The sequence below is a fragment of the Nicotiana tabacum genome, chromosome 3, assembly GCF_000715075.1.
Source record: "Nicotiana tabacum cultivar K326 chromosome 3, ASM71507v2, whole genome shotgun sequence".
NCBI lineage: Eukaryota > Viridiplantae > Streptophyta > Magnoliopsida > Solanales > Solanaceae > Nicotiana > Nicotiana tabacum.
In genome coordinates this window covers 135,691,310-135,708,115 of record NC_134082.1, presented here as the reverse complement: position 1 = coordinate 135,708,115, position 16,806 = coordinate 135,691,310, and the positions used below count along the sequence as shown (strand labels likewise).

General features: G+C 37.9%; 3 protein-coding genes, 1 long non-coding RNA gene and 2 other non-coding genes across 6 annotated transcripts; 4 read left to right on the top strand and 2 right to left on the bottom strand.

Moving 5' to 3' along the window:
• Positions 1–1,901: 1,901 nt before the first annotated feature.
• LOC142175101 (uncharacterized) lies at positions 1,902–3,532 on the top strand. The gene is made up of 2 exons (XR_012704295.1): positions 1,902–2,048; positions 3,372–3,532. It is a non-coding gene; the product is annotated as an uncharacterized LOC142175101 (long non-coding RNA).
• A 2,146-nt stretch (positions 3,533–5,678) lies between these two features.
• On the top strand, positions 5,679–7,615 carry LOC142177451 (uncharacterized). Its single transcript, XM_075246160.1, has 4 exons — positions 5,679–5,775; positions 5,923–6,222; positions 6,663–7,090; positions 7,205–7,615. The coding sequence occupies exons 1-4, from the start codon at positions 5,679–5,681 to the stop codon at positions 7,613–7,615; spliced, it is 1,236 nt and encodes a 411-aa protein (XP_075102261.1).
• A 4,390-nt stretch (positions 7,616–12,005) lies between these two features.
• Positions 12,006–12,077, top strand: TRNAP-CGG (transfer RNA proline (anticodon CGG)). Its single transcript has one exon. It is a non-coding gene; the product is annotated as a tRNA-Pro (tRNA).
• Positions 12,078–12,140: 63 nt separating this feature from the next.
• On the bottom strand, positions 12,141–12,211 carry TRNAG-GCC (transfer RNA glycine (anticodon GCC)). The gene has a single exon. It is a non-coding gene; the product is annotated as a tRNA-Gly (tRNA).
• Positions 12,212–12,377: 166 nt separating this feature from the next.
• Positions 12,378–13,460, top strand: LOC107792605 (putative protein phosphatase 2C 76). The gene has a single exon (XM_016614843.1). It carries the CDS (start codon positions 12,378–12,380, stop codon positions 13,458–13,460), a length of 1,083 nt encoding a protein of 360 aa, XP_016470329.1.
• Positions 13,461–14,246: 786 nt separating this feature from the next.
• LOC107792606 (uncharacterized) lies at positions 14,247–16,594 on the bottom strand. The gene has a single exon (XM_016614844.2). It carries the CDS (start codon positions 16,360–16,362, stop codon positions 14,401–14,403), a length of 1,962 nt encoding a protein of 653 aa, XP_016470330.1. The 5' UTR covers positions 16,363–16,594; the 3' UTR covers positions 14,247–14,400.
• Positions 16,595–16,806: the final 212 nt, after the last annotated feature.

Here is a 16,806-nt window from a genome sequence, read left to right as displayed (position 1 = left end):
GGGCCTTCACCAAAAAGAAGAAGAGTTCGACCTCGATCGAACGACGACGGGTTACTATTTCGATAAGTTCGAAATAACACCCTTTAAGGCCAAGGATCTTCGCCAAAAAGAAGAAGAGTTCGACCTCGATCAAATGACGACGGGTTACTATTTCGATAAGTTCGAAATAACACCCTTTAAGGCCAAGGTCCTACGCCAAAAAGAAGAAGAGTTCGACCTCGATCGAACGATGACGAGTTACTATTTCGATAAGTTCAAAATAACACCTTTTAAGGCCAAGGGTCTTCGCCAAAAAGAAGAAGAGTTTGACATCGATCGAACGGCAACGGGTTACTATTTTGATAAGTTCGAAATAACACCCTTTAAGGCCAAGGGACTTCGCCAAAAAGAAGAAGAGTTCGACCTCGATCGAACGACGACAGGTTACTATTTCGATAAGTTCGAAATAACACCCTTTAAGGCCAAGGGCCTTCGCCAAAAAGAAGAAGAGTTTGACCTCGATCGAATGACGACGGGTTACTATTTTGATAAGTTCGAAATAACACCCTTTAAGGCCAAAGGCCTTTGCCAAAAAGAAGAAGAGTTCGACCTCGATCGAACGACGACGGGTTACTATTTTGATAAGTTTGAAATAACACTCTTTAAGGCCAAGGGCCTTTGACAAAAAGAAGAAGAGTTCGACCTCGATTAAATGACGATGGGTTACTATTTCGATAAGTTCGAAATAACACCCTTTAAGGCCAAGGGCCTTCGCCAAAAAGAAGAAGAGTTCAACCTCGATCGAACGATGACAGATTACTATTTCGATAAGTTCAAAATAACACCCTTTAAGGCCAAGGGCCTTTGTCAAAAAGAAGAAGAGTTCAGCCTCGATCGAACTACGACGAGTTACTATTTCAATAAGTTCGAAATAACACCCTTTAAAGCCAGGGGCCTTCGCCAAAAAGAGAAAAGTTCGACCGCGATCGCACGACGACGGAGTACTATTTCGATAAGTTCGAAATAACACCCTTTAAGGCCAGGGGCATTCGCCAAAAAAAAGAATTCGACCTCGATCGAACGACGACGGGTTACTGTTTCGATGAGTTCGAAATAACACCATTTAAGGCCAAGGGCCTCCGCCAAAAATAAAAGATTTCGACCTTGATCGAATAATGCCGAGACACTCTCTCGATTAGGTCGTAACACGTCAGAGGCCAAAAGCTATCAGAAAGAAAAACCAAGACTCGCCATACAGGCGTCTATCTCGCACCAAAAAGCCAAAAACAGTTGAAATAAAGGTGAAGTACAAGGCAAATAATGAAGAAAAGACTCCTTTATACAAAGTCATTGTGCGGACTATCGCCGCTTATACATTGCCCAAGCCAACATTAGAAAAAGAAATGGGGGAAGAAATGACAACAACGGATGACGAAAAAATATAAAAAAAAAGTGAAAAAAAGCAAATGAAAATAAGAGCAGACAAAGGCAACATTCTTCATTCAACGTCATCACTGCCATCACCATCACCATCACCGTCTCCAAGAATATAACACCCCAATTTTTTTTTACAATATTTGCATTCTTGATTGAGCATTTTTTTTATAACGAGGAAATATTTTACTTTGCACTTCCTAAATATAGAATGGTCAATATATGAAAATTTCTTACTTTAGGTTGTATTAATATTGGCAATGAAGTTCCATGGTGTTGCTATATGTAACACTTAATATTATTTTGACGAGTTGTTAGTAAATATAGTATATAATTAAGTTTTGGGTTTCCAACCTTTTGTATTTATCTAAGAATATTTAGTAGTTGGGGAACCATTTTATTTCATATCTGTCCATAAACTCCCTATTCTTCTACTCTTCAGAAACAAAGAAGAATAACTATCTATCTCTCTCTCTTTCCATCTCTATCTTTCTATCTCTATCTCTCTATCTCTATCTCTCTCTCTCCTCCGTAAGAACAAGAAGCTGAAGTTTCATCAAAAAAACAAAACCATGGATTTCTACTAAATCAACGCACAAAATTCATTTTTGGTGAAGATCAAGTTGCTCCTCTTGGTAAGTTTCTAAACTCGTTTTTATACTAGACACCTACTAATATTTTCTACATATCTTTTTGTGCAGAGCTCCTATTTAGGTGATACAGGACTTTCTGGAAAGGTATTTCATAAATCTATAATTTTTATGAAGGAACCAAAATCTAGTTTTGTTAGTATATACCTGAAAAAGGGTCAAAAAGTACAGGATAGGTGTTGCCCAGATTTTCAGTTCTTGAAATACTCCATGTACTGCTGTTAGTAATTTTAGCATAACTCTTTGTTCAAAATTTATATGGTGGTGATTCAAGATGTTCTGAAACGGTAAGACATATATCTACAACTTTTGTGAAGACTATAAAGTCTAGTTTGTCCGTACAGATCTTCAAAACTGAGTCACAACACAGAACAGTGATACTGTCCAAAATTTCTGTTTCAAACGTTTTTGGGTAATTTTCACCAATATCATGTTTAGTTGACTTGTTAAATCACTGAACATATTTAGATATTTGATTATGTATTTAAGGTATATAAACCTTTGAAAAAAATCAAAGCGGAAGTGTTTGAGGAAGTGGACAGATTTGGTTTGTTTACGGCGTAGACGATTCGAACGTCCCCAAGTTGTGATTGAACTGTTTTGTAGTAAAACACCAAGGTTTGTATATAAACTTGTACTCTTTTTGCTTGCTGGAAATATATTGAAATAACCTGATATTTTATTTTTCTTGTCTTCGAATTAAATTGTTATATTCGGATTATATCAAGTCTTGTAAGAAATTTGCTAAATCACTCATTCGTACGAATTGTTTGATCATTTTGCATTCTTGTTGGGACTTTGTCCTTCTTGTGGCAGTGACTTGGTCACTCACTTAGCATGCCTCTTGATTCAGATCTTTTGCCATCTTGACTTTGGATTTGTAGTTCGTCTTGAATTATGGAACTTGTCCGTGTTAAGTACGAACTAGGAAGCCATTTTTAATATGTTTCTTGATTCTCTTGTCTATTGGGTTTTGACCCCACTTGATTTGGGGCTTTGGTCCATCTTGATATCTGATTATGCTTAGTGTGATGGCATGACGTACATATTGGGCGAAAAATGGATATTTGGTATACTTCCTTAAATTGATAGTATACACTTTCTAGACTCTTGAACATTGTTATTGATATTTGGAAACACTTCAAAGTTTGATATTGGTATATTTGATATATTTGTTCACTTGTTTTAAATTATGTTAAATTGAGCTAACTATGACTGAAAAGGGGAATTGGAGAATTTAATGACTCCAAGCCTAAAGTTTATACACCACTAAGCTTTATGCTTAGCGATAGTTGTTTTCTATCGTAGGAAATGTTCGGGATGAAATCTGAAGATGGCCAGGGTGAAGTAGTCTCTTTGGGAGAATTTATGGAGATCACATTTGCATATGCACCTTGGTTTGCATAGTTTTGGGACGTGTACATGATATACATGATATATATATATATATATATGTCACACTTATGTTATTTGGAGGCTTGTTGGATTTTAAAGACCAAAATCTTGTAGCTTGAATTTGTAACCTATTTTATTGTATTAGGGTGTTTTAATAACTCAAGTCTTGTAATATACTGAATTTACACTTTCTCTTGTAAATATGTAGAAAAAGAGAAAACTAGTTTCCTTTGTTTTTTATATATACCCGATAGTTTAAAATTAATGTACAATATAAACTTGCGGTGATTTTGAATGATTGTATAAATCAGTTAGGAAGTTGCTTTAATCTGTTAATGTTTTGACATTGTATTTCATTTAAAATAAAAGTATGGTGTATTTTATAAAAAAAATATATATATATTGCACTTTCAACCTTTTTACATGGGCCTACTTCCGCTACTAAAATTATTCTAAATATTTTTATTAATATCTCTTTTAATATTTTGTAAGTAGGAAATTAGATTTGTTTTCCTAAGTAGTACCCTCCCAAAGGGGTTGCTATAAGTTTTGGTATCAGAGCCACGGTTTGTGATTCTAGGATTTGTTTTGTTGTGATAGTACCTAGTATTTGTTGTTATTTCCTTTCTTTAAAATGACTTGGAGTTTATAAATTTTTGCATACTTGTTTAATTTAATTTATTGTATTTTGTGTGCATATGCATCATGTACATGTCCCTAATGCAGTGTGATCTTATCTTTTATAGGATTTTTAATATGGCCTCTTCTTTGAATAGAGCTGTTGAATCCGTTGATGAAAGTTAGGCCCAGTATAATGCCATGCCTCACCTTCATGGAGGAAATGAGGAACCCTTGCCTGACCTAAATCATCCTCGTGTTAGTGAAAATGAAATGTGCAGTAATCCAAGAGCAATGAGTCATAATACTCCATTTATGACTCCCCCATTCCAGCAGATGACTGAATTCTTTCGTCACTTAGCTGGGACAATATCAGAACCTAGTGAAATGAATTTTGAGAAGATGAGAAAAATGGGCGGAGTTGAATTTGAAGGCACTACAGATCCCACGGTAGCTGAACAATGGCTCGAGCGCATGGAGAGGGTCTTTGAACAACTGGAGTGTACTAATGCTGCCAAATTTAAGTATGCTATCTCTCTTTTACAAAAAGATGCCTATGATTGGTGGATGAGTGTGCCAAATGCAAAAGCAAAACCTCTGGTGCTGACTTGGGATGACTTTGTGAAATCATTTCGTGCAAAATATGTTCCCTCTGTCTATTGTGATGCTAAAAAGAAAGAGTTTCTGAATTTAAGACAAGGGAGTATGTCTATTGCAGAATATCAACAAAACTTTCTCAAGCTTTATCGCTATGCTAAAGGTATTATTGATGGTGAAAGAGACAAGTGCAGAAGATTTGAAGAAGGTTTGAATGGTTATATTCGAAAATCAGTGGCAATCTTACAACTTCATGATTTTTCCTAGCTGATTTCAGCTGCACTTACTTGGGAAAGAATTGACAAGGAAGAAGCTAGTAGGAGAGAAAACAAGTTTAGGAAGGGTAATTCAGAATATGGCGGTCCATCCAAAAAGGGAAAGTTTGACTATTCCAAGACCGAGAATACACATAAATCATTACATCATAAGCAGAATAAGTTAATTTTTTCTACTACCAGTACTCCAAGTTATGGCCAAGGCAAAACGCATACACCTACTTGTGCACAGTGCGGGAAGAATCATTATGGTGCATGTAGACGAGCTTCTGGTGCTTGTTTTAATTGTGGAAGTATGGATCATAAAGTGAAGGATTGTCCTAATCCTAATCCTCTTTCTTATACACATACAGAAGGATCAGTTCAAAAGCCTATCACTACTCATTCTCAAGCTAATAGTAGTGCTAGACCTCGAAATATGCAAGCAGCGGGTTCGAGTGTAGCTAATCAGGCTGGTGGGTCGAGAGTTGCTGCACGAGTTTATGCTATGAGACAGAAGAATGACCAGGATGGTCCGGACGTAGTTGCTGGTAAATTTCACTTATTTGGCATATCTGTTGTTACATTATTTGATCCTGGATCTTCGCACTCTTATGTTTGCTCATCACTTGCATTTCCCGATACTGTTAAATCTGTGAGACTTGACTTTGATGTGCTGGTTACGAGTCCATTAGGTCATCAGGCCGTTGTTAACAGGATTTACCGAGATTGACCATTCATGATTCAAAATATGGTATTCCCTGTCGACTTGCTTGAAATGCCCTTCCGAGACTATGATGTTATTGTTGGCATGGATTGGCTCCATAGGCACCATGCATTGGTTGATTGTAGGTTGAAGCAAGTGACATTTAAAACTCCTGCATATTCACACATGGTAGTTCAATGAGAAAGATCATTGACATCTAATATTATTTCTGCGGTCTTGGCAAGGAAGATGATTTGTCAAGGTTGAGATGCCTATCTTGCTCATATAGTCGATACACGATTGGGGAGTCAAAGTCTTAAGGACATACCAACTGTGTGTGACTTTCCTAATGTATTTCCTGATGATCTTCCTGGGTTGCCTCCAGAAAGGGAGATTGAATTTCCTATAGATTTTGTCCCTGGAACTACTCCTATTTCAATCGCTCCCTATAGAATGGCTCCAGCTGAATTAAAAGAGTTGAAGGCTCAATTGCAAAAACTTCTTGAGAAAGGTTTCATCCGTCCCAGTATTTCACCTTGGGGAGCTCCTATTTTATTTGTGAAAAAGAAAGATGGCACTCTTAGGCTTTGTATTGATTACCGACAGCTGAACAAGGTAACAATCAAGAACAAATACCTACTGCCTAGAATCGATGACTTGTTTGACCAACTGAAGAGTGCCAGCTTATTCTCAAAAATTGACTTGAGGTCTGGATATTATCAGTTGCATGTGAGGGAGCAAGATGTTCCTAAAACTGCTTTTAGGACCAGGTATGGCCATTATGAATTTTTGGTAATGCCATTTGGTTTGACAAATGCTCCTGCTGCATTTATGGATCTAATGAACCGTGTATTCAAGCCTTATCTCGATCAATTTGTGGTGGTGTTTATTGATGACATTTTAGTCTATTCCAAGAATAGAGAAGATCATGATAAGCATATCCGAATTATCATGCAAATTCTGAAAGAGAGACAACTCTACGCGAAGCTTTCCAAATGTGAATTTTGGCTGAATGAAGTGGCTTTTTAGGGCACATTGTATCATCTGAAGGTGTGAAGGTTGATCCTAGTAAGATTCAAGCTATTGTTGATTGGAAACTCCCTAAAACTCCAACTGAGATAAGAAGTTTCTTGGGATTAGCAGGATACTACAGAAGGTTTGTGAAGGGCTTCTCTATTATAGCTTCTCCCTTGACCAAACTTTTGGGGAAAGACGCCAAATTTGTATGGGATGACAAGTGTCAAGAGAGCTTTGAAAAGCTCAAATCCTTATTGACACAAGCTCTAATACTTTCTTTGCCAGCTGAAGGAAAAGATTATGTGGTATACAGTTATGCATCTCATCGTGGCTTGGGTTGTGTTTTGATGCAAGAAGGGAAAGTAATTGCTTATGCCTCTCGAAAGTTGAAATCACATGAGTTGAATTATCCCACTCACGATCTTGAACTGGCTGCCATTGTTTTTGCCTTAAAAATTTGGAGGCATTACTTATACGGAGAGAAGTGTCACATATTTACTGATCACAAGAGTTTGAAGTACTTGGGTACACAAAAAGAGTTAAACTTGAGACAGCGTAGATGGCTTGAACTCATCAAAGATTATGATTGCACAATTGATTATCATCCTGGTAAAGCCAATGTGGTTGCAGATGCGTTGAGTCGCAATTCTCTTGCAAGTTTAACTCTAAGTCCATTGCCTTTGCTTCTTGAATTAAGAGCCATGAATGTTTGCCTTTCATTTAATTCTAATGGTTCTATTATTGCTAATTTGCAAGTCAAGCCAGCCTTACTTGAGCAAGTCCAAGAAGCACATAAGTTAGATGAGAAGCTGGTGAAACGGGTTGAAGAAGTCCAAAATGGAAGAGAATCAAATTTTTCATTAAGGAAAGATGGTACCTTATTTTATAAAAATAGGTTATGTGTTCATCGATCGCCACACCTTTCTCTCTTTCAGCAGTCGAAGGGGGAGCACGACCAATTGTAGAAGATGAGGGTACGTCCGAAATCATGACGGCGACCCCGGAAGTCTAATTCTCTACCACGACAAGTTACAGATCACCAACAAAGGCAGGAGATTCCAACTGCTGAGGCAACGACCGGTTCCGTCACTACGGGGGAGCCATGAAAACATCTCCTCCAGAGCCCATTGTGGGAGAGTCGTCCAGATGAATCACTGTTGGGGGCGCAGTCTCAACTCCACTCTTCGTCTCTTCGACGGCCCCTCCTCTTCCCCAGTAGACGATGATTCACCTATCGGGTGAACAACACAGGTCAGGACCTCTTCCTGAGAGGTGGCCCCCGTAAGAGTAACCAAGGCCGCAGACTCAACCAAAGCATCCCTTGATGAAGGTCGAGCGATGGATACCACGACAGGGTGAGCAGATGAGGTCGGCTGACAAAAAGCTAACGGAGGGGCCCTTGCTCTCCGTACTCTCCCTGACATCGACAAAAAACACATAAGAAGCCAAGCAAAAAGAAAGGAAGAATAGAAAACAGAAATGTCATCTCACCTGTAAGAGGCCTGCGTCCGAACTTGTCATGAAAGGTCGACCATAGGCGAATCCCCACTGTATAGGGAAGGAGGGCACCCACCCAGTCGTGAATACCTTCGACAGGCGGATGGGGCAATCTCTCAGCGGCAAAGACATGATAAAATTTAGCACCATAACAGGAAACGTTCGGGTATCTCACCGACTGACGATACAAAAACTTACGCGCAAAGTTCCACTTCTCAGGGAATCCCGTTAGGTCCAACACAATGTGCTCAGTCCGTAGGTAAAAATAATTCTCATAGAAATGACAATTGGTCCTATTGTCCATCTTCACCACCAGACTCCTTGACCCTCAAGGACGCATGTGAATCATCGTACCACAGATAAGTTGAGGGGCGAAGATGCTGAGCATATGGTCCAAATTGACCTCACGACCGGCGAGTTTCGCGTACTTAAGCAGCATAAGGAATAACTTGTACACATAGAGTGAATGTTGGGCAGGGCATACCTCATAAAAACGGCAAAAATCCACCACCAACAGAGGAAGAAGAAGTGTGTACCCTACAATAAAGGGGTAGGCATAGAACACGCAGTACCCGGGGCGGTCGAAATGAACTATGTCTTTCCCCACTGCCGGCCGCATATCAACGTAATTGGGGATTCCCCACCTTTCTTTTAGCTCTGCAATGTCCCTTTCTTTCATAATAGAGTGAATATTTTCCGGTTCGACCTCGGCGGGAGTACTGAAGTCAGTAGGCTCTCTCCCAGGGCGAGGCAAGATCTCAATCACTGATAGGACCTTCTCATCTTCCACTGCGTCTGCCCCTCCGGTAGCCTGAGCATCACTTTCCGATGCCAGATTAGCAATAGGGAGATCGTCGCGAGAAGAATCACCAGCCATTTTTATCAGAAAACACGCCAAAAAAACAAAAAGAAGAGATAAGAGTTTTCAGTGAACAAGAGGGCATGCAAAAATTCGAGGTATCAGAAACAAAATATATCTACAGGATTCTCCCAAGTAAAAGATAAAGAAGTGCGTCAATCGAATGACAAGTTCCCTCTATTTATAAGGGACATAAATCCCCCGAGCACGAAACTCAAGAGTCTCCAATCGAATCTGATAGGACATGAAAAGTTTCAATTCCCCAGGAACGTGTGTAATAATGGCAATAACCATGAAATAATGCTTCAATACCAAACGACGTTTCGGTTCCGAAACCATCACGACGATCCATGGGAATCGACAGAACACCGCCACTCTGCCAAAAACCCATAAAATATAACTAAGGAACGAAGAGTCGTAAGTCAGATTTCTCTCGAATTCATAACAATCATGATCCGTCTGCCGAGGCCGACAGAGGACGACCCTGACAGACGGAGGGACTAACTGTATTGGTCAAAATCTGACTGTCACGACCAAGTTGACCGACGTCCCACCTAAGTAACCAGGTAGCAGAAGTTAATATAGCCCACTCTATATCTCCTCCCCGACATCCGACGAGTCGGTAAGAGCGGCGTCTAAAAGCACGACTAAGACACGTTGGAGGCAAGAGAATGTCGAGCCGAGCAAAGGGCAAGGGTGTCATGACTATATATAGTCAGAGAAAGCTTTCAACAAGGGAGGTTGCTGCTCCTATCTCCTTCTAAAGCTAAAAAAACTCTCTTCTAGTTTTCTTGATTAAAAAGAGTGAATCTCTAGGAAAACAGGTAAAGCGGTCTCCTCATCGATTGATGGGAGATACAATGTTGAATCTCAATAAGATCATTTATATTTCCTTCATCCCAGGTATGATCCACACTGCTAGCTCTTTGATCTGGAATTTATTATATTTGATTAAGATTTACCCCTTCATCTTTGATTGATTTGTTCAAAAAAAATTTAATATCTTTTGAGTTAAACAATGACTAGAAAAATACCCCTAGCAGAGAAAATGTAACTAATGGCTAGAAAAATAAGGGATCTTACACGAATAGCTAGCCAGATGCACTATTTACTTATCCAAGCAGTTATATATAGATTATATATTCATCGGTCATTTTTAATTATATGATTAGGAAGATGGCTATTTGGGTTTAGGGCAGCCCGATGCACAAAGTATCCTGCGTTCACGCAGGCTCTGGAAAAAAAACCGCACCACAAAAAAATATGTTATAGGCAACCTACCATATCATTTTGAAAGAGAAGGAATCAAATATTCTTCCGGAAGTTATATTCCTTCTATATTCTCTAAGCCTTGGGCTAATTAACAGCCCAATAAAAGGGCCTTCCCAAGTTATCCAAATAATTGCTCCGGTTGTCTGCCTAAGGGATTGGTCTTCAAATACTTTTTTGTTTTTTATTTAGTTGTTAAAAAAGGCTTAGAGCCCGTTTGGCTTAGCTGATTTAAGTAACTGATAAACATTAGATGCTGAAAAGCACTTTTAAGTGCTGAAACTGATTTAAAAAATAAGCAGTTATGTGTTTGGATAAAAGTATTGAAATTAATAATAAGCAGCTGAAGAATTGGGTATACGAAGAGTTTTGTTTAAAAAGAAGTATTTTAGGGATAGAATAGTAAATATTTTGGTCAAACCTAAAGTGCTTATAAGTTGAAATTTGATAAGTTGGGGAGACCAACTTATGACTTTTGGCTTATTTTTGGCTTATAAGCACTTAACTTATAAGCACTTTTAATTTTACCAAACGCATAGATAAGCCAAAAAGTGCTTATAAGCCAGTTTGACCAGCTTATAACCTTAGCCAATCACCCTCTTATTCCTCACCAAGAACATCATAGTTCTTTAATAATGAACATTTGACATTCTTGTTTAGGGTGAAAACTGAAAGTCAATGACCGATTTTTATTAAAATCATTTAAATGTTGATAATTTGTGCTAAAATTTTTAGCAAAACTAATCTAATGATTTACTTTAAAAATCTCAAATCTTCATTGTGACTCTTAAAAAGTATTAAATAAGACCAAGTGAGTCTTCTTGATTTGGTATTATTTAACTAAAATTGTGATTGGGGTTGTTGGTATTGGTCTTTGAAAGTTTTGTTTCAAATTTGAAATCATTTGAAGTAATTTTGGGGTGGTTTAATCGAAACCGGAATTATAAATTCGAAGAACACTTTGTTTAACGACACAAGAAACTATTCCACTGGGATAGACTTTGAGGAACAATTTAATAGATAGGTCAATTGTAGATAACACAAAGTCATGCCAATGTGGCAGAGTTTGGTGAACAATTGAATAAGAACAAATCATGCCAATTGGAGAGAGTTTGTAAGCAATCTAACAAATGAGTCGAGTGAAGATAACACAAAAATCATGCCAATATGGTAGAGTTTAGTGAATAACGGAATAATCACAAATTCATTTGAACTGGGTAGAGTTTGTGATGTCTCTTTAAAGATAGTAGGCCCAAGGTGGAGTCTTAAATGTATTTAACTTAGAGGGTGTTTGGATTGGCTTATAAAAAGTAGCTTTAATTTTAAGCGAAAAGTCAAAAGCCATAAGTTGGTAATACCCAAGTTTTGGCTTTTGACTTATTTTTTGTATTTTTTATGCCTAAAAGTAAGTGACTTTAAGCACTTTTTATTATTGTCAAAACATCACACAAGCTAAAAAAAAGTGGTTAAAAGCCAATAAGCACTTAAAATAAGCCAATTCAAACACCCTCTTAAGACCTCCCCGTGCAACTTAGCCAAATCCGCAATAATCTCATACTGATTTTGTTACATTCAACAAAATGTAGGCCTTAAACTACCAATTACTATGATAAATTAAGCATTGGAAGATGCTTTCTTTTTGCATCAATTAAAAACACTTTCATACTCCAACCTAAATTAGTTATAGAAGGAAGTAAATAATAGCAGAAACCTACGAGTCGGTCGCAACTGGGTGTTTGGTCTAGTGGTATGATTCTCGCTTCGGGTGCGAGAGGTCGTGAGTTCGATTCTCGCAACACCCCTGGAGTAATTTTTAATTTCCAAAAACAAGCTCTCTATTTTGTGAATTAAAAAATTAACAATATTGCACCAGCCGGGAATCGAACCCGGGTCTGTACCGTGGCAGGGTACTATTCTACCACTAGACCACTGGTGCCTTTGCTTTTCTAAATTGTAAAGAACGATTACTATTCATGCGTTACGGTGGCTCAATTAATTATTGGGTTGCATGCATATGCATAGTAGCATCCAAAATTCTTATAAAAGGCAACAGCCGCTAGGGCTATAGGATTCATCATCTATACGTATTTTTTGTCGCTGAGATGGCCCAATGTATGGATGCTGTTCCCTGTATAGATAGAGAAAAACAACTCAGAACTAATTGGAAGAGGGTGAGTATTACTATCATATATGGATCTTTACTTGTCTGTGTTATTGCAATTTTGACGAAAAACCCTATTTTAGTTGCGAAGTTTAAGCCTAAACCTGAAGAAAAGCTTGTCAAAGCAAACTACGGTGTTGATCTATCAGATGTTTCAACTCAAGATTGTGAATTTGCCTCGATCCAAGGAAGAAGGAAATACCAGGAGGATCGAGTAACATGCAACCTTGATCTTAGTATTCCTTTCTTTAGACCCAATGATGACGGCCTTGATGTGGTAAGCGTTGGCGCTGTCGCAGTATTTGATGGTCATATTGGATCGGCTGCTAGTGACATGGCGTCAAAGCTCTTTTTGGAAAAGTTTATCCTTAAAACTTACGCTGAACAATCTTCTAATTATATGGAATTCCTAAATTCATCATTAGTGCAAACTATTGAGGAAATTGATGCAGAATTCTCTAAGGTTGCTCTTGAACATGAACTTTATTCGGGATCTACTGCTGTTGTTGCTCTTATATATAACAATAGTCATGTTTTAGTAGCAAATGTTGGCGATTCGAAAGCGTTTATTTGCTCCGGTTCTTCGGTTAAGGAGTTGACGAGAGATCATAATGCATATAGGTTGGAGGAGAGGGCTAGGGTTGAAGCTTCTGGAGGAGTATTTACTCATAGTTATAATAATAATGTTCCTGATCTGCTAATGGGACACTTTCCCATGACTCGAGCAATTGGTGATGTGTCTATGAAAAAATATGGAATTATTGCTACTCCAGAGGTTACTGATTGGCTACATTTAACTTCAGAGGATGAGTTTTTGGTGGTGGCTTCTGATGGAATATTTGAAAGCTTAAGTCCCCAAAAAGTCTGTGACTTTATAAATGAGGCAGAGGACAATTCAGATACAGCATTATTGGCTAAACAACTTGTTCAGAAAGCATTTTTAGAAGGCAGCAGCGATAATTTATCTGTTGTTTTGGTTCAATTGGGAGTAGAGAGGGTTTCTCCTGTAATTGATTATTTTTGAGCTGTTTTTTATTTCCCTTGATATCTAGAGGTTGGACATGGTAGTAGGAAGGTGTAAAGGTCGAGAATTAGGGTAGAAGGTTAGTGCCTAGTCGTGAGTTTTCCTTGTCCATACCAGTAGTATTAGTCTTGTACTTTCTTATTTTTAGATTTCTATTACTACCTATTGTTTCTCTCGTTTCGGCTTTCTTGCTATTTTGCTGTTATTATTGTTTGTTGCTACTGCTTCTTTTTCATCCTTCCTTGAGCCGAGGGTCTATCGGAAACAGGTAGAAGCCTTTCTACTTGCGCAGGCTAGGGGTAAGGTATGCCTACCCATTACCCTCCCCACATCTCACTTAATGAGATTACACTGTGTTTGTCATTGTTGTTGTCGCGGAAAAAGTTGGTTTGTTTTTATTGAATACCAGCATAGAAGTGTAGTTGAACTCTAATCTTGTTGAGTAGTAAAAGTATTTCCCCAGTAAGTGCGAATCTGACATTCATTTTCTGTCTGTACATTCCAGTATGCTTGCTCTTAAAAAATACTTATAAGTACCTCATCTAATTTGAAACGGAGGGAGTATGAGTAAAACTGCTTAAAAGGAACTGGATGTTATCTGAAAAGTCATAAAGACAAAAGGTAACTCTATTTGGTAACCAAAGAGAATAACAACACTGTTTCATATTTTATACAATACCCTGTTAACAAAATACCAACTGGAAAAGGACAGGAGCATCTGTCCATTTGTTTTTTAGGCTCCTAATGCCAACTTAGAATCTGTCCTAAAAAAACAAAAGGAAGTAAACATACTCTGGTGGTCAGAATAACATTTAATTCTCATGTATTGAGTGACTACAATTGAAATACAATGCATACAGGTGAACTATCAAATGATGAAAATGAAAAATAAATAAAAAAGAGGAAAATATTGTCTTTGAAGGTTTCCTCTTAGCAGATACTATGAGTGTTTACAAGGAGGAAGAGGAGCTCCACACAGCCCATGATTTCCTTGAAATGCAGACTTTGGAATATTGGCTTTATGGGGAGGGATTTGACCGCTTAGTCGATTTCCTGACACATTAAATTCCTCTAGCTCCTTCAGATTCAGAACTTCTTCTGGTATTGCACCTTCCAAATCATTATTTGAAAGTAAAATTGTTTTCAGTTCCTTGGCATTCCCAAGCTCTTTTGGAATTCCACCTGATAGTCCATTTTCTGCTAGTTTAATCTCCTGCAAGCTTGTCAAGTTTCCAAATGATTTCGGTATGTGCCCTGTCAATGGATTGTGTGACAAACTAAGTGACACAATAGATGTCATTACTGGTTCATTTCCAGTGTTTTTGTCTAGTGGTCCCTTGAACATGTTGTATGCAAGATTAATTGAATTGTAGCGGCCAAGAGGATCCTGAAAATTCTTGGAAAAAATTGCTCTCAAGTTGCCTGAGAATTTATTGGAATGAAGATCTAGATCCATCAGCAGTGACAGGTTCCTGAATTCATCAGGGATCGATAAATGAAAGGCGTTATTCGACAAATTCAAGAATGAAAGGCTGGTCATATTTCCAATCCATTTAGGTAATTTCCCAGTCAAACCATTGCTTGATAAATCAAGTGTTGAGCATGATGATGAAGCCAACCAACTAGGGAGCTGCCCTCTGATCCCAGTCTTTGCTAAAATTAGCCGAAACACTTTTAGATTCTGAAACCAATTTGGTATTCTTGAAAGCCCCAGAGGATTATATGATAGATCCAATGCCTGTAACCTCACTAGTTTTACAAGCTGATGAGGAATTTCACCACTTAGCTTATTTCTTGACAAGTCTAGTGTCTGGAGGCTTTGTAGATTGCCAAAACTTGATGGGATTTTGCCTGTAAAAAGATTATTGGAAAAGAACATGTCTGTGAGAGTTGCAAGATGTCCAAGAGCTGCAGGAAGTTTCCCACTGAGTTTGTTGTTCTCAAATATTAGCCTTTGGATTTTTGGAAGACTGCCAATAGAAGGTGGGATACTGCCACTCAGCTGGTTTTCTGATAAACGGCAGAATATCAATGAGCTAAGACCAGATATTGATGAAGGAATGTTTCCTTTCAGTTGGTTTTGATTCACATACATCAGGACTAATTTGGAAAGATTTCCAATTGAGTTTGGAATCTTTCCAGATAACTGATTTTCAGACAAATCAATGTATTCAAGATTCTTGAGTTTTCCTATACTTTCTGGAATGCTTCTAGAAAACTTATTGTGACTCATATCAAGCTTGGTCAATGACAATAAATTCCCAATTGAAGATGGTATTGGACCTGAAAATTGGTTTCCTGAAAGACCAAGTTCAGATAGTGAAAGAAAACCATCAAAAATATTTGAAGGAATAGTACCAGAAAGAGTATTATCACTGAGATAGAGCTTCTTCAGCTGATATAGATATTTAAACGTGACAGGTATAGAACCCGAAAGCTTGTTTGTATCAAGAAAGAGGTAACTCAAGCGCGATAACTTGCCAAATTCAGGTGGAATCGGCCCTGTCAAGTCCTTGAGATTACTAAGATCAAGCAATTCAAGAAAAGAGAGTTTGGACAGCGAAGGAGAAAGAGTTCCAGAAACTGAAGTGTCAATAATGAAGTCTTCGCCTGAAGAAAGGCCAGGGCGAGATACATTGACAACCCTGCCAAAGGAATCACAAGCAATACCTTCCCAAGATTTGCAGCAATCAGTTGTAGATGTCCATGTTTGAAACAATTTTGAAGGATCAAAGGTAATCTTTTGCTTGAATTCTAACAATGCTACTTTATCTACCAGATGACAAGCTTCTAACTGATATGGGACAAAAAGAATGTAAAAGAAGGTGAACAAGAAAGTTTTTCTCTGACCCCAGATGCCCATAAGTGTTCTATGATTACCAGACTTGAAAATAATGTACATGATTGAGGTTAGGAAACTGGATGTGTATTGAATTTAGGGTAGCTGTAAACAGTTGCCTCATGCGGTTTGAGTAGATTAGACTGGTAGAATATATTAGATAGGTCATGCACTTAATAAGAGTATGTTCTCCTATTATTTAATTGAAATTCTTTTCACTTAAAACACTATCTCTCTTATTTTGAGGTGGCAGGAGATAAATTTAAGTATGGAACATGGTCACTCCGTCAGTGAGAATTTATATAGCTCCTATAGTCATTGACCTCTAACGACTATAATAGTAAAGTTATAATATTATTATTGTCATGTCACTTATCACGTTAAAGTAACTGAGTTATGTGTGAATTGCTGAGAAAATTAAATGACTGAAAATTTGATATTACTTGAAATTAATCCGAAATTACTGGCTAAAATTTTGAAAAAGTACAGAAATTACTTTACGATCTT

What these genes read in the sequence shown, in the direction of transcription:
- LOC142177451 (XM_075246160.1), top strand. Translation starts at nt 5,679, where the DNA reads ATGGTATTCCCTGTCGACTTGCTTGAAATGCCCTTCCGAGACTATGAT. An exon ending in AGATGGCACTCTTAGGCTTT is followed by an intron (nt 6,223 to 6,662) that starts GTATTGATTACC and finishes GTGGCTTTTTAG; the next exon opens with GGCACATTGTATCATCTGAA. An exon ending in ATCTTGAACTGGCTGCCATT is followed by an intron (nt 7,091 to 7,204) that starts GTTTTTGCCTTA and finishes AACTTGAGACAG; the next exon opens with CGTAGATGGCTTGAACTCAT.
- LOC107792605 (XM_016614843.1), top strand. Translation starts at nt 12,378, where the DNA reads ATGGCCCAATGTATGGATGCTGTTCCCTGTATAGATAGAGAAAAACAA.
- LOC107792606 (XM_016614844.2), bottom strand. Translation starts at nt 16,362, where the DNA reads ATGTACATTATTTTCAAGTCTGGTAATCATAGAACACTTATGGGCATC.